General features: G+C 55.0%; 1 protein-coding gene across 1 annotated transcript in view; it reads left to right on the top strand.

Moving 5' to 3' along the window:
- The window catches only part of GNB1L (G protein subunit beta 1 like), a 69,489-nt gene extending 51,410 nt beyond the window's left edge, over positions 1-18,079 (top strand). Inside the window, exon 7 of the mRNA XM_020285311.2 lies at positions 10,919-18,079. Within this exon, the coding sequence (XP_020140900.1) occupies positions 10,919-11,227 (309 nt within the window). The 3' untranslated portion in view covers positions 11,228-18,079. The remainder of the gene's footprint in view (positions 1-10,918) is intronic.
- Positions 18,080-25,158: the final 7,079 nt, after the last annotated feature.

The raw sequence follows: 25,158 nt of genomic DNA, 5'->3' as shown, positions 1-25,158 counted from the left end.
GCTGGGGGCTGCGTGCTCCTCGGGCTAGGGACTGTGCCCCTCGGCGTGGAAGCTGCGTGCTCCTGGGGTGGGGGTTGCGTGCTCCTCGGGCTGGGGGCTGCGTGCTCCTCGGGCTGGGGGCTGCATGCTCCTCGGGCTAGGGGCTGTGCTCCTCGGCGTGGGAGCTGTGTGCCCCTCGGCGTGGGAGCTGCGTGCCCCTCGGGGTGGGGGCTGCGTGCCCCTCGGGGTGGGGGCTGCGTGCCCCTCGGGGTGGGGGCTGTGCCCCTCGGGGTGGCCTCAGAAGCAGCAGCAGGCCCAGCTCCTGGCCTCGCCTGGGCTCAGCCCTGGAGCACCATGGAGGAGGCTGCCCCTTGGGGCTGTGAAGTCCAGGCTCCCCCTACTCGACAGGAGGCCAAAGGGAGGGCATCGCTCCCCTTTGGCCCATCAAGTGGACACTGCCAGGGTCCCCAAGTCATGCGGCGGGGTGGGGGAGGGACGGTCCCCAGCGCCTGTGGGCTCGCCAAGCTTGTGCCAGGCGTGGCAGACTTGCAGTCACTGGGGGTGGTCCCACGGAAGCCCTGATGTGAGGGGCGGAGCTTCGCGTCCCTCCACCAGGAGGAAGAGTCTCCGAGGTCTCAGAATAGGGGACTGGCTGTGGGTGGGGTGTGAGTTGTAGGGATGATGGTCGTTTTGAGAAAGGCAGACTGAGCCACTCTGGGTGCTGAGTCTTCGTGTCCTGAGCTGCTGTCCCAGTCAGTGCTGAGCCCCAGGGGGCCGCGGGCGGGTCTCCCTTGCACACCCTCTCTCCCGCCGCCAAGGCTGGTGGGGACCCAGCGGTGCCACCCTGCTGTGCATGGCCTCCACCAGCCTGACTCTGCAGAAGGCTGAAGACCCTCCTCGAGATTCGCCACTCTGCTGCACACCCAGACCCCAGGAAGGAGCCCCCTGCCATCCTGGCCCAGGCGCACCCAGCCCCTCCCGGCATGTTTGGGAAACAGCTGCTGGAACCTAGGCTGTAATTTATGGGCACGTTCGCCAATGGTGACCTTACTGTACTGACAAATTTACTTTTTTTTGTTGTTTTTAATTTATTTTTTTACTCATTGGATTTCCAGTCTGTGCAATGAGTGTACTGACAAATTTGAAAGCTAGAGCAGAGGGGACCAGGAACGTGGTGTAGAGTGGGAGGCCTGAGGGTGGGGGCCAGGCAGGCCTCTGCCCACAACGAGGGTCAGGGAGGGGGCTCCAGCTGTGCGTGCCAGGAGGGGTCCTGGCAGGGGTGCCGGCCGGCCCACCGCGCTCCACCCCACATCACACCCGTGGAGAGCTCAGGTTCTCTGAGCCCCCGCCTGGGGGTCCTGGGCACGTAGCCGAGCCATGCGAGGGCGCCCTTGCCGCCCGGCAGCAGGCGAGGTGGCCTGGAGGCCCCTGGCACCCACGGGTGCCCTCGCCCAGCCCCAGCACGGCAGCGCCTCGCCGGAGAGCCACGCGGGCGCAGACGTGCCTCCCTCATGTCCTCCCGCCGCAGCCTCTAAGGAGCCCAGATCAATCTCTCCCGGGCGGGCACTGGGAGCAAAGACGCAGATGAGATTCCCGCAGCAGAGCGTGGGTAATCGGAACCAGATGGTGGACGCGCGCGCTGCGCATTCCTGGCACCTGAGGTCATGCGCTGGGAGAGCCACTGGTGGCCAGAGTTCTTCCCCGAAGGTCCCGGTCCAGGCCAGGCCTTGGCCAGCGGGGTGCAGCGGTGATGAGGGGGCAGCCTGGTCAGGACACTGCCCGGGGCACTTGGGGGCACATGGGGACACCGGAGCCGCCCTGCCTTAGCAAGGTGGCTTTCCCAAGAGCCATCTCGGCTCGGCCTGGGCTGTCGTCAGATACAGGTGGTGCACAGGCCCGCTCCCTCCCTCCCATGCTTGGGCAGGGCCCACAGCCTTGAAGTGGGGGCTGATTTACAGCCGGCAGTATTTTTAGGCCTTTAAGTAATAATGAGGCTCCCCCCCACCCCCCAGGCAGCCCGGCCTGGGGAGCAGACCGGCCGCGGCTCTCCTGCGCCGCGCCCAGCCGGGCGTCCCAGCTGGGCTCCTGTCTGCACAGCAGCAGGGCCGGCCCTCCTGGAGTTGTCGTGAGAGGAAGCGGGCTGTGCAGGGCCGTGGGCACAGTCCCACCTGCCACCACACCGGGGTGCAGCAGCGCAGGGCCAGGCAGGTCCTGGTCTTCCCAGGAACTTGGGGCCAGACAGGCCCTGATCTTCCCCCAGGAGATTCCACCGCTGGCCTTCCCCTGTGCCATCTCCTCCCAGAAGGAACCCGGCCCTTGTGCCAGGTGCCTCTCCCTCAGTGCTGTCATCTGTCCCCGAGAACAGCCAAGGTGGGTGTGGGGTCACTCCTGTCCCCACGGGCAGTGGCCGTCCAACACAGCCAGGCCACTGGGCAGGAGCCAGGCATCTCAGCCCCTTGCGGGTGCAGGCGCCGGCATACAGGGTGCTCTGTTGCCTGTGGCAACACAGGTCGGGGCCACTATGGAAACTCTCCCGCCTACCTCGGGCTGCGGGTGCTGGGCAGCAGGGCCAAAGCAGCTCTTCCTCCCTCGGAAGTACGCACTGCCTGCGAAGCCCTATGGGGATGGGGGGCAAAGCAGTGACGGGCGGGGCCGAGTGTTCCGGTGAGGCCCACTGCTCTGGCCCTGGGTCGCCTCTCTGCCACTGACTCAGGGCAAAGGTCACAGGGGAGATACGGCGAGGATGATGGTGATGGTGTCCAGTCATCTCCTGTCCACTCCCAGCCGCCAGGCCCTCCCCAGCCACAGCGTCCTCCTGGCCCTGCAAGTGGGGCCCTGGGTCTGCAGGCGGTGCACCTAACACGCACCTGCCTACACTTGGACCTTGGCATCCACCCACGCCCCTGCCCAGCACATGCTGGTCTCCATTGGCCACTCGGCCAGGCTGGAGCTGAGGGCTGGGGTCGGGCAGTGTGGAGGGGACGCTGGGCGCCACGCACACTGGGGACCTGCCTGGGCTTGTGGTCACAAGAGTTGGCAGCTCGTGTCCGGCTGCTCCTGTGTGCCCCGGCAGGAAACATATGGAGACCCCGGGGTCTGCCAGATGAGGGCAGGGCAAGGTGGGCGGGGTGTCTGCAGAGGGCAGTGGGAGGGGAGTGGTGTGGGAGGTGGTCAGGGCTGCAGGCCAGGGGGGCCCTAGAAGGGCAGGAGGTCGAGCTGGCAGAGGGCTTGGTCATGAGGGGTGGGCTGGGTGCTGAGCAGGGGCAAGGTGGCTGGCAGGATGTGCTGGCCTCGCAGGTCACCAGGAGCCCAGAGCAGCCTGGTGGGGTGCTGGCCACAGGAGGTCTGGTGGGCTCTCCTCATCAGGCGAGGTTCCTTCTGCCCTCCAAGGAAGGAATCTGGGTCATGAACCTCACTGGGCTTCACCAAGCGCTTTCTCTGCATCTCTCAGACTCATGTGGCTTTTCTTCTCGAATCTGTTACTTTAGGGAATTGCATTATTGGAATTTTTTTTTTTAACATTAAAGCAACCAAACAGTTCTAAAATAACCTGCCGCACGATGCGTCCTCCGCGTGCCCTCCTGGGCTCTGTCAGGCGTCCAGAGCCTCCGGCTGCCCTGCACTGGCGCTCCTGCCGTCAGCGAACGGTGTGGGCCGGTGTTTCCTCCGTGGGGACGGTTCCGTTTTCTTTGTGGACAAATTTCCTGATTTAGAGGGAAGTTGCATTTTTTACAGGAATTTGTCTATAGGCATAAAAATCTTCAAGGTTATTTTCCCAGGACCCTGTTGTTAATCTTGTTCTAGCTATTCGTCGTGACTGTTTCGTTTCTGCCGTGTTCGCCACACTGTTCCTTCCTCATCAGCCTCACCCTTGGTGATCCTGGGAAAGCTTTGTTTTCGGCTTCATCGTTTCTGTTCCTGCCGTCGGGCTGCGTGCTCCGGGTTCGTTGTGCTGCTCTGACCCTGGTCGAGGCACAGCCTACCAGCTCTCGGCTGTCCTTCACCGGCCCAGCGTGGGGCCTGAGAGCGCCCATGAGGCACCCTCGGGCCAGGCCCCCAGTGCCAGAGGTCACCGTCTTTGTCACCCTCCCTTCCTCTGTTCTCTGGCGCTGAGCTGATGAGAGTGTTCCTACAGCTCCCAATGTTTGACTTTTCTCCCCGAGTTATTTTTTAGTTTTCACTTTCTAACTTAATTACATGGGGTCGAGAACAAGGTCTGAATGCTATCAGTTCACTGAAATGCCTCAGAGACTGGGCCCGTCCGGGTCCCAGCAGTGCCGCGCGAGTGCCTGAGCAGGCAGGGCCACCCTCACAGACGCGCCGCCGCGCACGTGCGCACACAGCGGCTGTGCCGGGACAGGGGCCCCAGAGCGTGCTCTGGCCGCTTGTCCGCTTTTCCTGGAGGCCTGTCTGGTGCTGGGTCATGCCCTCTGCGGCTGGCCTGGGAGGCCGTGGGGCAGGCGCGGGGGTACGCCTGGCAGGTAGGCCCTTTCCTTCACTCCTGCTCTCTCTCCTCCAGGGAGGACTCTTGCCTGGAAGCCTATTTTGCCAGCTGCTGACCTGGGTCAGACCAGGCTTCTGTAGGGCACTGCCTCCCTCCGCAGCCTCTTACTTCTCAGTGCTGGCTCCTCCCTCCCTCCCTCCCGGCCCGCAGGTGCGGCTGTCAGCCGGGCCTATTCCTATTCCGAGACCTGGCAGACTCTTCCTCCTGGTGGAGGGACGCGAAGCTCCGCCCCTCACATCAGGGCTTCCGTGGGACCACCCCCAGTGACTGCAAGTCTGCCACGCCTGGCACAAGCTTGGCGAGCCCACAGGCGCTGGGGACCGTCCCTCCCCCACCCCGCCGCATGACTTGGGGACCCTGGCAGTATCCACTTGATGGGCCAAAGGGGAGCCCTGCCCCCATCTGGGGGCCTGAGCGATGCCCTCCCTTTGGCCTCCTGTCGAGTAGGGGGAACCTGGACTTCACAGCCCCAAGGGGCAGCCTCCTCCGTGGTGCTCCAGGGCCGAGCCCAGGCGAGGCCAGGAGCTGGGCCTGCTGCTGCTTCTGAGGCCACCCCGAGGGGGATGCAGCTCCCACTCTGAGGGGCACGAAGCCCCCACCCCGAGGGGCACAGCCCCCACCCCGAGGGGGATGCAGCTCCCACCCCGAGGGGCACAGCCCCCACCCGGAGGGGCACGCAGCCCCACCCCAAGGGCACGCCGCTCCCACTCGGGCCCTGCCCCAGGAGACCTGTGTGCTCAGTCCCACTCACTGCTGTGGGTGAGCCTGTCTTCCCAGGCTTTTGCGGGGGTCCCTTGCCCACCCCTGGGAGCCAGTGTGCACCCAGCACCAAAGATCACATTCCCACCTCGCCAGCCCTTGTTCCCTGCGCCGAGAGGCCATCCTGCGTCGGAGGCTCTGAGGGCGTGGCCTGGGTGCTGCGGGGCTGCCCTTTGGGGTGCAGCAGCCTCCAGGCCCCGTCCCAGGTTCTGCCCCCGGCCGAATAGCCCTCCGTTGTGAGTTGGTCCCTCACACTTTAACATATTGTGTCTTTGTTTTTAACTCAGTGCAAAATATTTTCTCTTTTCCCTTGTGATTTCTTCTTTCATCTGTAGGTTCCTTGGCAGTATATTATTTACTTTCCAAATATTTGTTGATTTTGCAGATATCTTTAGTCTATTTAATTCTGTTGTCAGTGAACGTTCCCTGTGCAGTTTTAGGGTTCAGAGATTTATTGGGGCTCGGCTTGGCCCGGCACGTGGAGCTTGAAAGGAACGTGTGTTCCGCAGGTGTGGGGGGAGCGTCGCCGCCTGGCTGAGGTTGTGGAGGTGCTGCGAGCCTTCAGCGTCCTTGCCAGGTTTTGCCTAGTTTTCTCCCAGTTACTGAGAGAGGGGCTTGAAATCCAATGGCACCTGTGGACGCGCCTGTTTCTTCTCCCTTTGACTCTGCCAGTTCTGCTTTGTGAGTTTCGAAGCTCTGCTGTGGGTATGTAAGCATCGAGACTGGTCACGGCGTCCTGGCGAAGGACCCTTTTCTCACTGTGAAAAGTCCGCTTCATTTCTCGTCCCGTTCCTTGCCGCACAGTTGGCTTTGTCTGGTGCCAAACAGTGGCACCAACTCACTTACGTTTGCTCTTTGCGTGGTGCATCCTTTTCTTGTGTCCATATTCGACCCGTTTTCAACTCTTTATGTTTAAAAAGCTATCTTTTGTAGACAGAATATAGCTGTATCTTGCTTTCTGATCTTTTTCGGTAATCCCTGCCTTTTAATTGCAGCAAAGTTTCATCTATTTGTGTTCAGTGCAATCCTTGATGTGTCTGGGATTAAGTCTACCATCTCTATGTTTGTTTTCCACTTGACACCTCCATTTTTTTTACCTCTTTTGCTCCGTCCCTGCTTGCTTTTGTGTTAATCGTTTATTTTTTAGTATTCTATTTTACTTCTTCTCTTGCCTTCTCGGCTATACCTCTTGTCATGCTTTTTCCTGAGTGGCTGCTCACGGGGTAGCAGCGAAGTCTCCTGGAGTCAGCGCTGTTCACTTTCCCTCTCGAGCGCGCTGCCCTTACACCAGTGCAGTTCCACTGAGGCACGCTCCCCCTCGCTGCTGCTGTCATCTGACTTCTGCACACATTATAACTCCACCTTGCAGTACGAAGTTTTGCTTTAAATCATCAGGGTTTTTTTTTTTTTTAAACTGGCAAGAAATTTAAAATATTGTATATGTACTCATCCATTACCATTTCTGGGGCTCTTCCTGCAGACCGGTAGTTTCTAGCATTTCTTGTACTGTCGTTCTGCTGGCAAAAATAATCTCTCGCTTTTGTTGATCTGAGAGTTATCTTTATTTTATCCTCCTTTTAAAAGCGCCCTGGCTGTAGACTTTAGGGGTGATGGTTTGGTTTTGTTTAGACATAAAGATGTCGTTCTATTATTTCTGCCGACAACTCATGATGCCTTATCACTCCCATGCATAGCATGTGTCTTACTTCATGGCTGCTTTCAAGATTTTATTTTTATCCATGGTTTTCAGTAGTTTGACTATCCTGTGCTTAGGTATATATTTTTTGCTGATGGTGATTGGGTTTTGCTGAGCTTTTGATCTATAAATTGGTGTTTTTGAAAAAGTTCAGTAAGTGAAAAAAGAAAAAGTAGCAATGGGTGTTTTTCATTAAAATCAAGAAATTTTCAGCCATTATTTTTTTCTTGACCATTTTCATTGTCTTCTCCTTCTGGGGCTTCTGTAAGTTAGATGGTTTGATAATAGCCCTTGCGTCCCTGAGGCTCTGTTCATTTTTGCTCAATCTTTTTTCTTTCTTGTCTTTAGATTAGATAATGTCTGTTGATCTGTCTTCTAGTTCTCTGACTCATTGAAAAACATAATTTCCAGTCTTCTGTTAAGCCTGTCCTGTAAAATTTTCATTTCAGATATTGAGTTTTTTAGTTCCATATTTTCTATTATGGTTCTTTTTTATAATTCCTGTTTCTATGCTAATAGTTCCTATCTGCTCACTCATCAAGACAACTTTTTTGTAATTATTTGATTATATTTTCCTTTCATTTCTCAAACCTATTTAAGTGGCTTCTTTAAAGTCTGTATCTGATCCATTCAACATCCATGACGTTTGGGGAGTGAGTTTCTATTAACTGCTTTTCCCCTTGACTGTGGGCCTTGTGTTCCTGCTTCTCCGCATGTCTAGTGATTGATTGTTGGTGTCAGACATTGTGAGACTGACACGCACAGAGACTCTGGATTCTGTTACTTTGCTCGGAAGAGTGTTTGCACTTATTCCAGTGCACATGTCAGTTCTGGCTGTTCACCATGAGCTTGTGTAGGCATGGCTTCTGGCTCTGCTAGGGCAGGTCATGGAAAGGTCACTCCAGGCTTGTCTAGGGTGGTGGGACTCAACTTCCACACTCTGCTTCCCCATCAGACCTTGTCAGGGCCTGGTTTCTGGCTCTACTACAGTAGGTCTAGGGTGGGCCTCACTCTAAGATGGGGTCTTTGTTCCTGAAATCGGGCCACTCTGGAGCCTCTGCTGGTCTTGGGTTGTCACATAGTCTTTGCACCTGGGCCAGCCTGACCCTGGCACTGTTGGCCTCGCATACCTGTCATGAGCCCTGTGGCTCTGGGAAGTCCTGGGTAGTCTGCCCTGAGCACGTGCAGCCCAGCCCTAACACAGGGACTGGTGGGGAACCACAGGTGGTCACCCCAGCCCTCAACGCCCTCTGTTCCTCTGAGTCACCCCCACAGACTTCAGCCTTCGGGCCGCCCCATGTTCTGACCTCTTCAGCTTGCTGTGACCGCTCTGTTCTGCCTGGATGTGGCCCGGCCACTGGGGAGCCCACCTCCTCAGCCGCCCTTCTCTGTCTGATGTCCTGTGCCTGGAAACAGTCGCCTGAGACATTTTGTCCACGCTGATGGTTGTGTGCAGCAAGAGGACTGGTCTGGTACCAGTTGCTCTGTTATAACTACTTCCTGTCACTCTTGCTTTATGGATGATAAGCCTGTTAATTGCTGGACAGACATTTATAGCTGCTCCCAGGGAACTGTACCCTTTATCCCTGTTCAGTATCACATGCAGTGTCACTTAAGAGGGGCCCTGTTCTCTTGTTTGCATTCTCCTACTGCTACTGTATCTCTACCCGCTGTTGCTTTGGAGTCTGTCTCACACATAGCGCAGATTCGGACTTGACTTTGGAATCCAATCATGAAACTGTGGAGTATATTTACATTTTTCTTAGTTTATACAGATGTACAAGGACAAATACTAGGAAACTAAGGCACCCACTGTCATCGGGCGGGAGAGGAGAAGGAAACAGTGCTGCTCTTGTCATTACTTACAGGGGCTGCCAGATATCTGTTGTATTTTTGCCCTAAATGACAAGAGATGGGCAAATCCGTGAACTCGGCCTTCATCCCACCCTCTTGGTTCCCGCCCACGTTTGTTAGTTACATAACCGGTTCTGTAGCCATAATCCCCATATTGTTTTAGGGCTAATCCTGTAGGTAAAGTACATTCAGTGCTATCTGCCAGACCATTTGCTGTAGTTCTCCGAGTATCTCTTACAAGATTGGAGTTAATCTTCTAGTCCTTTACGAAGAGCTTATGGGAGCAATATTCTTTGAGTTCTTACAAGTTCAAAAACGCTTGTCTGTTGTCTTTGTACTTGAGCGACAGTTTGGCTGGATATAAAATTCTTGGACTGTGCTTCCCTCCATCTCGGCAGGCGTCACCCCACTGTGCGCTGGCTTGGGCGTGCCACGCAACAGTCCCCTCGCCATGTGATCTTCCTGCCTGGCTACCAAGAGGGCTTTTCTTTAGCTGTCCAGTCCAGTAACTTACTAGAGCCTATCTTAATGTTCACCATTCTATAGCCTTTCTTTGGACTTGGATCGTAAGACTTCAATTTACAGAAATTAAAATTGCTACCAAACCAGTGGCTGCTAGGGCCTGCGCCTGTCTTCCATGTCTGCTGTTTTCTCTGCTGTTCATTTGACTCTGTTTCCCTGTCACTTTCTCACTGTTTACCACGCCTGCCCTCTGGGCCTTCACTGTCAGACTAAAGCGTGTCTGTTCCTCTTCATTCTTTGAATTTTTTCTTCCTGTTTCTTTCCCAGTCCCACCAGGCTGGGTTTCCTCCCCTGCATTTTGCTGCTTTGAGTCCTTGTTTTATAGAGTAACTTACAGAGGTAACTTCATTCGTTAAGTTTTCTTTTGTTCTGTTAACTTACGGCAAAATTGCTTGGTGACAAGCAAAATTGGCTTCTGGTGGATGCTGCCATTGTGTTTCCTGTTTTCTTCCATCTCTTTCCCATACCGTCTTTGCAGGGAAGCACGATTCTCGCCTGAGAGTGGCTCGGCCCCATTGGGGGGCATTCAGGGAAGAGGGTGCTGACCAAAAGCTCAGGGTGCGCAGGGCTGGTGTGGAAGGAGGCCGCCACTGTTGGTTGTCACCATGGTGGCAAAGTGCTCTGTCATTTAGTGTGTGGGCAGAGAGGTGCCAGGCACCCTGCAGTACCCAGGACAGTCCTATAGGACCAAGAACTGCTGCAACCACAGGGGCCACCATTCCTCTGGGAGATCCTTGCTTCCTGCATGAGGCATGTGTCTGGGAGGGGCCGGCACTGAGTTGGGGGCGCTCGGCCCCAGAGGGTGGCCAGCCTCCTAATGGCTCCATACACGTAGCATGGGCCTCACGCTGTGCCACCGCCTTGCCCTCTTCTCAGAACCAGGCCAGGCGGTCAGCTTCCTCCTGCCGGGCGGGGCATGCTGCTCCTCCTGCCACCTCAGTGTTGTCTCTTTCATGCTGCCCACACCCTCCACCTCCCACTCTTGGTGGCTCTTCAACCTCTGTCCAGTTTGGAGGTTTTTTCCTTTCTTTCCTTTTATTTTCTTTAGAGATGGGATCTTGCTATATTGCCCAGGCTGGTCTAAAACTCCTGGCCTCAAGTGATCCTCCCGCCTTGGCCTCCCAAGTATCTGGGATTATAGGCGTGTGCCACAGTTCCTGGCTGGAGTTTGCATTTCTCACACTCGTCAGCTTTGGGGTGGTTGCTGAGGATTTTCTAGAGAGCGACTGGGAACCTCAACTCTTGCTAGGTGCTAGGATGTGGTGTCTTCCCTGGGATGAGGGGCCCCACAGAGGTCTCTCCTGGGACCGGGAGTGGGAGGAGTCGGGGGGAGGGAATCAGTCCAAGCAGGCCTAGGTGCAGCTGGGCAGGGCCACAGACCACCCCGAGGGATAGGCCGAAGTCCTCTGGCACGGCACGGCCCGAGGGGTCGGAAAGAGCCAAGGGGCTCCCAGGGAGGAGGGGGAGAGGAGGAGGAGCCAGCGGGGCGGAGCACACAGCTCTCTCGTCATGTCCCGAGGCTGCCCGGCTCTCCTGGTTCCAGCTGGGCCACTATGGCAGGCCGAGGAGCAGCCTGACGCCTCTCTCTGCTGCCCACTCCCCAGGTGCATGGGACTCATGAACTCACCAATGCTGGAGTCGCCGAGGTCGCCATCCGGCCGGACCGCAGGGTCCTGGCCACCGCAGGCTGGGACCACCGTGTCCGCGTGTTCCACTGGCGGACAATGAGGCCGCTGGCCGTGCTGGCCTCGCACAGCGCTGCCGTCCAGTGCGTGGCCTTCGCCGCCACCGGTGGCCTGCTGGCCGCGGGGTCCAAGGATCAGCGCATCAGCGTCTGGTCGCTCTACCCGCCCCGTGACCTGCGCCCTTCTGAGAGACGGAGGGACGGAGGTGGGCGCCGGCTCCTGCCTTGACTAGAAGCTGCCCCGCCCCGCAAGGGCCCCCGAGCGCCAGCAGGTCAGCCCAGGGATCACCGAGCCCTCGATCTCCTCTCGCGCCGGCTTTCCCTTCGTGAGACGCGTCAGCATGTGACCAGCGGGACACCTGGGGCTCTGCGGCCGGGGCGATGCTGGCCGGGCCGGCGTGTGGCCACCCTGAGAGCGTTTTACAGTAAACCTCCTACTGGCAACCTGCAGGCTCGAGTGGGAGGATTCTGAGGAGGCGTCCCCTGGTTCTCCGACTCAGGCTTGGAGGCCTCAGGTGCCCCCTGGGCAGGGCAGGGCAGCCCCCATAGGGTCCCCAGGGCCAGGCTGCAGGAGGCTGTGGACACCCACGCAGCTGCCCGCAAAAGCTCTCCACGTGCAGGGTGAGGACGGGGTCAGGAAAAGGAAGTAACTGGACTCCCTAGAGAACGCGGCAGGAAAAGGGGATGGCAGGGCTGGCAGCGGGACTCGCCGTGCCGGGAAGGGGCGCGCCGTCTCCAAGGACGGCAGGATGGAAGCCTGGCTGGGGCCATCTCCAGACAGTGCTGGACGGCATGCAGGAGGGCGGGAGTAGGAGGCCCAGCCCTTCGCAGCCAGGGAGGCCACAGTCGCAGCCGCCATGACCTGCACGCGCAGCGGCCCACGCGGCAGGAAGCAGGACTGAGCCACTGGGGCAGGCGGTGCACCAGGACTGCGTGGCCAAGCCCAGCCTGACCGGTGTCTGTGCCTGCAGCTGGGCACTGATGGGGAAGGAGGGGACCCCAAAAACCCCACCTGAGGCCAGCCCTTCTCCCCAAAGGCCTGGTGGCCTCACCCAAGGCAGTTGCCCTGCAAGGCCCCCGCCGACCCACACGCGCTTCTAGCCCTGGACCCAGACTCGAGTCCAGCAGGCCCTGGGCTGGGGGTGACCTGAGGAGGCACCACTCTCCGGCAGGACAGCTGGGAGCTTCCAGCGTTCCAGGCAGGAGTATGTGGGGCCCAGCTGGCAGAACATGGACGGCCCAGGTCCATGCATGGGACAGGCCACAGGAAAGTGGGCAGTGGGCGGGGAGGGCTCTGCCGGCAGGCGGGAGGGATGCGGCCCAGAGGGTGGCTGCACTGAGTGAGGTGGGCATGCCCAATGGCCTCGGTGCACCGCGGGGCAAGGGCTCCCAGTCCTGGGGCAGTGGCTGTTAGAGGATTTGTCACATGGGCCCCACCTGTCTGCGGTGGGAGGGGCTGGAGCACGGACCTCACGACCCCATTGGAGGAACAGAGTTGCCGTGAGAACCGACTGGCCTCCTTGAAGGGCCCTGTCCCTGCTCTTCTTCGCAGGTCAGAAGTTACAGTGGGCCAGCCTGGGCAGGGGCCAGACCCCGTCTCTACAAAAAAATAAAAAACTTAGCTAGGCATAGTGGTGGCACCTATAGTCCCAGCTCCTCTGGGGACTGAGGCAGGAGGATCGCTTGAGCCCAGGAGTTGGAGGCTGCAGTGAGCTGTGATGGCACCACTGCACTCCAGCCTGGGTGACAGAGTAAGACCTCGTCTCAAACAAACGAAAGAAATTATAGTGGGGACTGCTGCCACCACACACCAGGATGTCAGTGCGGGGCAGGAGTGCAGCCCATGCCAAGCGCAGGGGCCACCGGCTCGGCCACTGGCCTGGCCAGCGTCCCGGGCTGCCAGCGTCCCGGGCTGCCAGCATCCCGGGCCTCCCTTGGAGAGAACCACACTGATTCTCCTCTAGTGTCCTGTAGCTGGCCAGCAGGTTTGGGGGACACACCTGGAGGGATCGTCACAACACTTAAACATCAGGGAGAGGAAGGGACCTTGGTTTAGGTTGTAGCAAGGGTCCCTCGTCAGGTGCTGAGGGAGCCCTGCTCTGGGCACTTGTCACAGCCTGTCACAGCCGAGCATGGGGAGTTGTCAGCTCCAGTGTCCCAGGGACAGAGGTGGCAGGAGGAGGGGCCCCTGCCCCATAGCCTACCTCCACACCCCTGCCCCACAGCTCCACCCCGGGCCCCTGGGCACAGGGCCCTGCAGCCTCTGGACTCACCCGAGGCCCACATTTTTGGCGAGGGGTGGGCTCCGCCCCTCCCCCCAGTGCATGTCCCCGTCATCTTTGGCATTGTTGCTGTTCACAGGAACAGACCAGGCCCCACAGTGGCGAGGTGTGCGTTCCACATGCAGGGACAGGGCTGTGAGTCCACGTGAGGTCAGCCGCGCCCAGAAACGTGCTTCCCGCTGGCTGAGGTGAGCCGGGGCTTGTTGGCTGCCGGCGCCTTACCCAGGGATGGTGCAGAGGTGTTGCTGGCAGGGGTGGGAGGACCCAGCGTCTGAGGCCCAAACAGGACAGATCACAGGTAGCTGACCAGAGCCCGGCCTGGGCCGCCCCGGAGGCCGCATGGCATCGAGCAGTGTCCCGGGCACATCTTGTTCCTTATTCTTGGTGTGCAGGGTGGAGACCAGGCGGTGACAGCTGTGAGGTCCTCACCCTCCTGTGCACGACAGGGCCATGTGTCCAGGTCTGGGTGGACAGGGCAGGCCGGGTCCCACCCCCCAGGCAGATTCTAGCTTCCCAGGCGTCACGGATGTCAAATGTCACATGGAAAGCTGGTGGCCCAGGGCTTTTGCTCACTCAGCTGAGCTGCCTGGGACGGCAATGGAGCCACCTTTGCCAGAACGCCAGGGTCCGAGCCAGCCCAGAGCAGTGAGGCTACCAGGTCCTCCCCTGAGTTCCTCCCTGGTGCCCACAGGAGGGCCACGAGGCTTTGCCAGGCCAGCCTTTGTGTCAACTGGCCCTGGGACTTATGGGTCACGTGGGGATCCCCCACAACATATGAAGAAATGGGGTCCTCAGCTCCGGATGCCCAGCCTGGAAAACATACTTCATGTTCCCAAAGACTTGTCCTTGTCACATCCCTGGTGCTGAGTCCTGCACACCCGACCCAGCCAGCAGTGCCTCGAAGAGGGTTGTTTTCCAGCAGCCGAGAGGCCTGTCCTGCTGGGAAGGCCCCCTCTGGTCCCAGACCGGGCGATGCAGGTCCGTCCTGTGGCCTCACGTGTGGACGGGCAGGTGCTCAGCAAAGGGCAGCCTCAGGCCACTCCTGAGTGCACCCTGCACAGCCAGAGAGTCCCTGGGGTGCTCTCAGGGCCCTTCCTGGGGGCTGGCTTTTTTTTCTTTACACAAATGATCGTGACAGCTTTTTTGTGATAGCAAAAATGAGAAACAACCCAAATGTCTGTTGACAGATGCTGGAAAAGCAAACCGTGGTGTGTCCACACAGTGAAGTCCTGCCCGTGGCGAGGAAGGACAGATGCAGGCCCATGGGCAGGCCGGGTTGGACCCTGGGGGTAGCTCTGCCTAGGCTGGTGGGCTGGTGTCTGCCCGGGTGTGGCCTTGTGGTGGCCTGGCCACCCCCATGTGGCCCAGGTGAGGATCGTGTGCCCCAGCTAAAGGGGATTTCAGCACCAGAGCGGCCAGCAACGCCGCCCTCCCAGGAAATGAAGGGGGCCAGACGCAGTGTTCACCATTCGCCTTTCACCGGACACTTCCTGCGCCTGGCGGATGGCCCGATGCCTGGCTGTCTGACCTGTGACCAGGGGCCCCTCACATGGGACACTTGTTCATACTGGCCGGTGCCAGTTACGCCGGAGCCCGACTCGTGTGCCAGGGGCAGCCCCTGGTTCTTCCGATGACAGGTGCAAATCCAACACATCACAATAGGAAAGAAGGTCAGACTTTTACAGGAAGGGCAGTCCTCTGTGCCCGGGCCTGTGAGGCAGGAACAAGGGTCAGGCAGAGAGAGAGTGCACAGCAGCTGGCAGTCTAATTAGGGAATAGGGCGTGGGCACTGCAAGTTCATGGGTGAATGCCTGGATGGTCCGATCAAAGGAAGCTGTGGGAAAGTGGTCCGCCTGGTCCACCAGGTGAGGCCAGTTCCTCTGTCCTCGCTGCCTCCACCCTGCCTCAGCCACACACCCTGAGGCTGGCAGGTGTTGTCCGTGCGTCCCTTGGGGCCCTTCCGCTCGCCGAGGGCCCTGGGGCTCATCTCGGCTGCACACGTGTGCCTGCCCACCAGTCTGCTCTGCACGCTGAGCCTCCTCTGCAGGATTGTGCTGGCTCTGCAAATCCTGCACCACAATTTTCTCCTCCGTTCCAAGATAACTTTTCTGTTTACTTAGCTGTTAACAGAGCAGCCTTCTTCAGGACTCGGGTGCTGTTTCTTCCAGGAGTTGTTGTCACACTGCACCATCCACGATGGCTACGCCAGGACGATCCTGCACCATGGACATCAGTGTTGTCTTCTGATGTGACCTTCCATGAGCTGGCAGGAGTGCCACGAGGCTGGCAGCCAAGGCGTTGGTCTGAGCGGAGGTGCTGCCCAGAGACCACGCCCCGAGTGTCCGTGTGCAGATCCCATGGGGCACTGGACCCCAACCTTGCTGGTCACGTGTGTGGTGCCCTCCAAGGTGCGTCCAGCCCATCCCAAGAGCCTCTCCGAGTCTCCCATGGCACTCTCTGAGCTCGTGGGGGGCCACTCCCAGTCATAGAAAATGTGTGTTTGCAGGTGGCCATGGACATTCCTTGCTGTGGGGGGCCAACATGTGTGCTCTGCTGTCCTGTTCTCATTGCAAGAGCTTCGGGGGTCAGGAGCACAGGTTCTGTGTGGCCGGTCCTCTGCTCGGGCCTGGAGAGGCCACAGTCAGGGTGGCACAGGGTGGGGTCCTCTTCTGTCCGAATCCAGATCCGTGTGGCTGTGGGCCCCAGGCCCCAGGCCCTCCACCAGCACTTCCAGCACAGCGTGTCTCTTCACGGCCCCGGGCGTGGCATTGGGGTATCCGCGCATTCACTTTCGGGGCCCAGCGTGGGATCCAGACGTAGCTGCAGAGCCTGTGTGTTGCACAAGGGAAGTCCTCCGTCCCCAGTGGCTGCCTCCAGGGCAGGGGTGGGACCCCTCTGGCCGCCGGGAGCCGCCCTCAGTGACAGGTCTCACCCCATGGGCAGGCAGGCAGCTCTGAGCAGGGACGCAGAGGCCTGGTGGTCCTGGCGTGTCCACTTGGTGAGATTTTGTCACCAGAGTCCAGGGCCTCCCTCCCAATGGTGTGACCGTGTGCTGAGCCCCCGTCCCACCCCATGGCCACCCGAAGACGGGCAGCACTCACCCAGCTCCACGCACGCTGTCGTCGGCAGGTCCCTCAGAGACAAGCAGCCCTGCCAAGTGCCTCCGCTTGCTCCCCCAGCCTCGCCTCCAGGCTAACAGGCAGGCGCCAGCCCTGGGGTAGGCAGTGCGCTCCGCATCCAGCAATGGCGGCCCTGCAGAAAGCCTGGGCTCGGTGCTTGGATGGCGAGGGGTCAGCCAACGCCACAAGGCTCTCTGAGGAAGGACTCCAGATCACAGTGCCCGGGATCTGCGCCGACGTGTGCTGCGTGTCTCCACACTCGATAGGGAGTGATGTTCAGCCAGGTGGTTCCCACCTGTGTCTGCCAAGAAGCCACAGAACACCCTCTGCACAAAAGGACTGTTTGCACAAAGAAAAACATCCCTTCAGGGGGTTCTTTAGAAACGCTTGCCACTCAGCTGGCTGTGACTTCGTGCGAAGCCCTGGCGGGGAAGACAACAGGCTGGCTCCGACGGGGACGCTGCAGCCGAGCTTGACCTGCACCTGAGCCTCGCCGGCCAAGCCGCACGGTCCCCCGGCCCTGCCCCTCCCGCAGGTCTCCGCCCTCCAGCATCCCCTTCCCGCACTGGGGGTGGGTGGAGACCTCGGAGAGCCCCCACTTTGTCAGCCTCCCCAGGTCAGCGAGCCAAGGTGTGGCCCCCGCCTGGGCCCCCACGCCCCAGCTCTTACAGGAGGCCCATGAGGAACCAGGCAAGAAGGACGGATGGGAGGCCAGCCAGCTGCTGCCGAGCGGGGCTGGCAGTGCCCTGCCTGGGGAACCCATGCAGGAAAGCACCGAGTGGGGACAGGTCATGGGCCACGAGGAAGTAGGACACGGCCACAGGATGTGCTGAGCCAAGGAAACAGCAGGAGGTGCTCACGGCCTTTGAATGGACCACCTCCACCCTCCACCCCGGCAGGTGGTCCAGGAGCAGTAGTGGGTCTGCCGCTGCCACTGCCTCCTGTATGTACAGCTGGCGTCTGACTTGGGCTCCAAACCCTTGGAATACGGCATGTTGAGAAACTGAGGCATCGGGCGTGATCCTGTTGCAATTATCTGTTGCTGTGATGACACGCCACCCAGAACTGAGCAGCCTAATAGCCGCCACGTGCACGTTGGGCCTGGGATCAGGAACTCAGGAGGGCCAGCTGGGCAGTCTGCTCCGTGCGGTGGTGGCCAGGGCTGGAGGATGCACTCCCACCACAGCCTCATTGCCCACAAGTCTGCTGCCCCAGCGGGGGCCACCGCCGCAAGGGCTGTGAACTCAAAGGCCTTCGGGTGTCCTCTCAGTGCGGTGGTCTCAGGAGGCAGATCGGAGCCTGGAGTTCTGTGACTAGCCAAGGGGAAGGCACACAGACCCCACCTCTTGGTGGAAGAAAGTCAAAGTGTTTGCGACTTTTGCAAAATAAAGGCTTGTCTGTGTTTTGCTTTGTGTAGCAAGAAAGAGTGACAACTGAGACACAGACAACTGAGAGCCCAGAAACGAGGAGCTGGGATGTGTGCAGATCAGCCTCACACCCCGCCGGTCCGCGGGCCCGGCCCAGCCTCGAGCACCAGCCCAGGAGCACCGCGCCCCTCACTCAGCCCTGCTCTCGGGACTAGCACTGGACGAGCAGAGGGATCGGGATCTTCCATCCACACAAAACCCAGAGTCCCTCGTCTCAGGAAGTATCAGCAAAAGCACTAGAAACTAAAAATAAGTATGAAAGATGAGCTAAAGAGTTGCTCAACATGACGAGGGTTTGTTATAAAAAGAGACTCAAGCATCAGAAAGAACAAAATACTTAGGAATCAACCAGGAAGGTGAAAAGCTCGTATTAATACGTTGTAATCTATGAAGCACTGCTGAGAGAAGTTAAAGGAGACGTAAGTGGATGGAAACACATCCCATCTTCATGAACTGGAAGACTTGATATTGTCAAGATACCCCTACCACCCAAAGCCTTCTACAGATTCAATGCAATCCCTACCAAAAATCTCAGTGACACTTTTTGCAGAAGTAGAAAAACCCATTCTAAAACCCATGTGGAATCTCAAGGGATCTCAAATGCCAAAAACATCTTGAAAAAAGTTGGAAGACTCACACTTCCTATTTGAAAAATTACTACAAAGCTACAGTAATCAAAATAATGTGGTGCTAGCGTAAGGGCAGACACATAGACCAATGGAATATGATAGAGTACCAGAAGGAAAAAAAAAATATATATATATATGCATATATAGTCAAGTACTTTTTGACAAGAGTGCCAAGACCATTCAGTGGGGAAAGAACAGTCTTTTTTTTTTTTTTTTTTTTTTTTTTTTTTTTTTTTTGAGACAGAGTCTCGCTTTGTTGCCTAGGCTAGAGTGAGTGCCGTGGCGTCAGCCTAGCTCACAGCAACCTCAATCTCCTGGGCTCAAGCGATCCTTCTGTCTCAGCCTCCCATGTAGCTGGGACTACAGGCACGCGCCACCATGCCCAGCTAATTTTTATATATATATATATTAGTTGGCCAATTAATTTCTTCCTATTTTTATAGTAGAGACGGGGTCTTGCTCTTGCTCAGGCTGGTTTTGAACTCCTGACCTTGAGCAATCCGCCCGCCTCGGCCTCCCAAGAGCTAGGATTACAGGCGTGAGCCACTGCGCCCGGCCTTTTTTTTTTTTTTAAATACATCGCCAACACAGTTTATTTCATCCAAAATAGCACAATGCTAGACCAGAAGTCATTAATTTTTACACATTTTCCAGTTACTGTTTTTTTTTTTCTTCCCTGTTGTTTTTTTTTTTTTAATTATTTTTTTTATTTTGGCATATTATGGGGGTACAGATTTTAAGGTTTCAATAAATGCCCATTTCCCCCCCTCCCCCCAAAAGTCTGAGTCTCCATCATGACCATCCCCCAGATGGTGCACATCTCACTCACTATGTATGTATATACCCGCCCCCCTCCCCCCTCCCACCTGCCCAATACCCTATTACTGTAGCACCTATGTGTCCACTTAGGTGCTACTCAGTTAATACCAGTTTGCTGGGGAATATATCTGGTGCTTGTTTTTCCATTCTTGGGATACTTCACTTAGTAGTATGGGTTCAAGCTCTAACCAGGAAAATATAAGATGTGCTATATCACCGTTGTTTCTTAGAGCTGAATAGTACTCCATGGTGTACATATACCACATTTTATTAATCCTTTCTTGGATTGATGGGCACTTGGGCTGTTTCCACAGCCTTGCAATTATGAATTGTGCTGCTATAAACATTCGAGTGCAGGTGTCTTTTTTGTAGAGTGTCACTGGATCATTTGGGTAGATGCCCAGCAATGGGATTGCTGGATCAAATGGTAGATTCACTTGTATCGCTTTAAGGTATCTCCATATTGCTTTCCACAGAGGTTGAACTAGTTTGCAGTCCCACCAGCAGTGTAGGAGTGTTCCTCTCTCTCCGCAACCACGCCAGCATTTATTGTTTGGAGATTTTTTGATAAAGGCCATTCTCACTGGGGTTAAGTGATATCTCATTGAGGTTTTGATTTGCATTTCCCTGATGATTAGAGATGTTGAGCATTTCTTCATATGTTTGTTGGCCATTCTTCTGTCTTCTTTAGAAAAATTTCTGTTCAAGTCACGCCAGCATTTATTGTTTGGAGATTTTTTGATAAAGGCCATTCTCACTGGGGTTAAGTGATATCTCATTGAGGTTTTGATTTGCATTTCCCTGATGATTAGAGATGTTGAGCATTTCTTCATATGTTTGTTGGCCATTCTTCTGTCTTCTTTAGAAAAATTTCTGTTCAAGTCCTTTGCCCACTTTTTAATGGGGTTATTTGATTTTTTCTTCCTAATTTTCGTGAGTTCTAAGTATATTCTAGTTATCAGTCCCTTATCGGATGCATAGGATGCAAAAATTTTCTCCCATTCTGTAGGTTGTCTGTTTACTTTCATGACTATTTCTTTGGCTGTGCAGAAGCTTTGTAGTTTGATCATGTCCCATTTATTTATTTTTGTTGCTGCTGTAATTGCCTTTGGGGACTTCTTCATAAACTCTTTGCCCAGGCCGATGTCTAGGAGAGTGTTTCCAACTTTTTCCTCTAGAGTTCTAATAGTTTCATATCTTAGGTTTAAGTCTGTTATCCAGCGTGAGTTGGTTTTTGTGAGAGGTGAAAGGTGTGGGTCCTGTTTTAGCCTTCTACAGGTGGCTATCCAGTTTTCCCAGCACCATTTATTGAAGAGGGATTCTTTTCCCCAATGTATGTTTTTGTCTGCTTTGTCAAAGATGAGATGGCTATATGAGGATGGTTTTATATCAGGATTCTCACATCTGTTCCACTGGTCAATATTCCTGTTTTTGTGCCAATACCAGATTGTTTTAATTACTACAGCTTTGTAGTATAGTTTGATATCTGGCATATTAATGCCTCCCATTTTGTTTTTGTTGCCTAGAATTGCTCTTGATATTCGGGGTCTTCTTTGGTTCCATACGAAGCGTAAAATTATTTTTTCTATATCTGTGAAAAATGCTGATGGGATTTTAATAGGTATTGCATTGAATCTGTAGATCAGTTTGGGTAGTATAGACATTTTGATGATATTGAGTCTGCCGATCCACGAGCATGGTATGGATTTCCATCTGTTTACATCCTCTGCTATTTCCTTCCTCAGTGTTTCATAGTTCTCCCTGTAGAGGTCTTTTACCTCTTTGGTTAAATATATTCCTAGGTACTTTAATTTCTTTGTTGTTATTGTAAAGGGAATTTTTTTTTTTTTTTTTTTTTTTTTTTTTTTTTTTGAGACAGAGTCACGCTTGTTGCCCAGGCTATAGTGAGTGCCATGACGTCAGCCTAGCTCACAGCAACCTCAAACTCCTGGGCTCAAGCGATCCTCCTGCCTCAGCCTCCCAAGTAGCTGGGACTACAGGCATGCGCCACCATGCCCGGCTAATTTTTTTTTTCTCTATATATTAGTTGGCCAATTAATTTCTTTCTATTTATAGTAGAGACGGGGTCTCGCTCTTGCTCAGGCTGGTTTTGAACTCCTGACCTTGAGCAATCCGCCCGCCTCGGCCTCCCAGAGAGCTAGGATTACAGGCGTGAGCCACCGCGCCCGGCCTTGTGAAGGGAATTGAGTCTTTGATTTGTTTCTCAATTAGATTGTTGTTGGCGTATATGAATGCCTCTGATTTCTGTGTATTAATTTTGTATCCTGAGACTTTACTAAATTCATTGATCAGTTCCAAGAGTTTCTTGGTTGAATCCTTGGGGTTTTCTAGATACAATATCATATCATCAGCAAACAGTGAAAGTTTGATCTCTTCTGCCCCTATTTGGATACCTTTGATTCCATTTTCCTGTCTGATTGCTGTAGCCAAGACTTCCAGCACTATGTTGAACAGAAGTGGAGATAGTGGGCAGCCTTGTCTGGTTCCAGTTCTAAATGGGAATGATTTCAATCTTTCCCCATTCAGTATGCTGTTGGCTATGGGTCTGTCATATATGGCTTGTATCATTTTTAGGTATGTTCCTTCTCTGCCTATTTTCTTAAGTGTTCGTATCATGAAAGGGTGTTGAATTTTGTCAAAAGCTTTTTCTGCATCTATTGAAAGAATCATGTGGTCTTTGTTTTTGCTTCTGTTGATGTGGTGAATTGCATTGATAGATTTACGTATGTTGAACCATCCCTGCATCCCTGGGATGAAAGAACAGTCTTTTTAACAAACGGTGATGAGAAGACTATGTTTGCATATGCAGGAAATAGTTGGACCCCTCCCTTACACCATGTGTAAAATTAACTCAAAATGGATCAAAACCCTAAATGTAAGACCTAAAAATATAAAAAATCTCCAGAGAAAATATAGGAGAATAGCTTTATGACATTGGATTTGGCAAGTCATTGGATATTATACCAAAGGCACAAACAGAGCTTCATGAAAATTTAAAAATTACGTACATACATCAAAAGATAACTGTCAATAGAGTAAAAAGGCAACCCACAGAGTGGGAAAACAGTTGCAAATAATATGTCTGATATGAGATTACTATCTGGAATACATAGAGAAATCCTAAAACTTGACAATAAAAAAAAAAAACCAACAACCTAATTCAAAAGTGGGCAAAGGACTGCATAAACATGTTTCCAAAGAGGTTATCCAAAGAGCCAGTATGCAACATCACTCATCATGAAGGAACTACCAGTCAGAACGACAGTGAGATGCCACCCCACTCCCACTGGACGTCAGCTACCAAAACAACGCTGAGGCAGGTGAGGAGAAACGGGGAGAAATGTAAAGACAGAGTCACCGCATGACCCAGCAGTGCCACTTCTACGCATGTACCCCACAGGACTGAAAGCAGGGCCCAGACAGGTACTTACACACCCACGCTCATAAGCAGCATTGTTCACATAGCCAAGAGCTGGTGGCAACCCAAGTGTCCATCCACAGATGAATGGATCTTTTAAAATGTGGCTCGCTCACGCTTATAATCCTAGCCCTCTGGGAGGCCGAGGCAGGAAGATTGCTTGAGCTCAGGAGTTCGAGACCAGCCTGAGCAAGAGCAAGACCCTGTCTCTACTATAATTAGAAAGAAATTAGCCAAACAACTAAAAATAGAAAAAAATTAGCCAGGCATGGTGGCGCATGCCTGTAGTCCCAGCTACTCGGGAGGCTGAGGCAGGAGGATGGCTTGAGCCCAGGAGTCTGAGGTTGCTGTGAGCGAGGCTGACGCCACGGCACTCTGGCCCAGGCAACAGAGTGAAACTCTGATTCAATATAAAAAATAAAAATAAAATGTGGCTTATCCATGCATGGGAATATTATTCAACCTCAAAAAGGAAGGAAATTCTGACGCCTGCTACAACAGGAACCTGGAGGGCATAGCGCGGAGTGAGGTAAGCCAGTCGTAGACAAATATCGTGTTATTCAGCCTACACGAGGGCCCGAGAGTCGTAGGGGTCACAGAGACAGAAAGTAGGACGGTGGCTGCTGAGGCTGGCGGGAGGGTGGGAGACGTGTAAATGGTACGGACTTTCCGTTTTCCGGGACGAAAAGGCTCCAGTGGTGGGTTGGCGGGGCTTCGGCACGGCAGTGTGGATGTGCGTAAAGCCGTTGAGCTGCACGTTCAGAAATGGTGATGGCGGTAAATGTTATGTGTATCTCACCTCAATTAAAAAAGAAATTGAAAAACAATGGCCTGGTTAAATGTATCTAACCGACAACTGCATCACTTCACATAGTTACCATTTTTGTGGCGAGAACACACACCACTCCATACAATTTTGCAGGTCAATTTAAAATAATGTGAAGAGCGAGAGCGGGAGTGTGTGTCGCCCCCTGAGTGGCGGCTCCGGCCTCCCTCCCGGCTCCGGCCTCCCTCCCGCGGCGGCCTCCAGAGAGAGCTGGCCCAGCAAGCGAGAAGGAACGCTGCTGAGAAAGAGCAAGGACTGGGAAGCGCGGCTCGTCGCACCGCGTGTCCAGGACCAAAGACAGGCAAATACAGGTCAACAGCATAGCTTAGTGTTCTTAGAGCCGGGTTTCATGACTTACACACATAGTGTGTGGGTGTCTTTACTACGACGTTTAAGACATTTTGGGATCTGATATGCTAAGCCCGTCATTTCCGTTAAATATTTAGAAGTGTTTTTAATGAGTTTACAGCCGGTGTTTAAATGTCAGGGGAGAGTTACTTTGTTGTAGCCATAAATTTTGATTTGACAACCAAGTCAGCGTGACTGTATACAGAATTGTTTATTATATAATATACAATCTATTAATCTTGAGAAATTATTGAACAACATGCTTGTTTTTTTTAATCTGGGAAATTTCAAACATAAACCAAAGTGAAGGGAAAACATGACAGCCCCACGCACCCCTCACCCGGCCTCAGCACTCAGCGAAGGCCTCGCCGGCTGCCACCGGCCCCTCAGCCGCCTGGCCCGGGGCACGGAGGGCTTGGTGCAGGGGGCGAGGGAGCCAGGTCCACGCGGCTGCCACCGTGCGATCCTAGACGACTCAGCTTTCTCGCTCGTCCTGAGCACGGGTGACGCCCGTCCCGTGGGTGCAGAACACTTTGCGGGAGGCACCTCTCGCCCTGCAGACGAGACCAGACAGGAGACAGATGTCTCTCTGCCCCAGCTGCGTGGAAGGGCAGGGCGGGACTGGAGCTCTCGAGGGAAGGCTGCCCAGCAGAGACAGGTGCCGGTCCCACTGCTGCGCCGCACCCTGTCTGGCAGCAGGGCACGCCTTCCCACCGACAGTCCACGGCCATAAGGAGAGACGTCCGATCAGGGAACTGACCTGCCTGTCACCTGCTTCAAGAGACTCAGACCAGAACATGCGCCGCAGCAGTCGACAGAACAGATCCTGGCGCTGCGCCCAGCACGCTGAGCTCAGTGAACGGGCAGAGAGTGGAGGACAGTGGCTGGGGGAGGGGCGCAGACACCAGTGTGGGCACAAACGAGAAAATGAGCAGGAAGGGCCCGGCAAGGTGTTCTTTATAGATGAGTGGAACTCTCACGCTCAATAAAATTCACCCTCTTTAGTATCCGGGTTTTTTGTTTTTGTGTATTTTTTTTAGAACATATCTTGCTTTGTTGCCCTGGCTGGCTGGAGTGCAGTGGCGTCATCACAGCTCATTGCAACCTCAAACTCCCCAGTGGCTGCTGGAATGATCCTCCTGCCTCAGCCTCCCCTGCAACTGAGACTACCAGCATGTGCCACCACTCTCGCCTGGTTTTTCTATTTTTTGCAGAGATAAGATCTTGCTCTGTTGCCCAGGCTGATCTCGAACTCCCAGCCTCCAGTGATC

Source organism: Microcebus murinus, chromosome 22 (genome assembly GCF_040939455.1).
Source record: "Microcebus murinus isolate Inina chromosome 22, M.murinus_Inina_mat1.0, whole genome shotgun sequence".
Classification (NCBI taxonomy): domain Eukaryota; kingdom Metazoa; phylum Chordata; class Mammalia; order Primates; family Cheirogaleidae; genus Microcebus; species Microcebus murinus.
The sequence above is the reverse complement of the archived record's forward strand: the minus strand, read 5'-3'. Positions and strand labels throughout refer to the sequence as shown.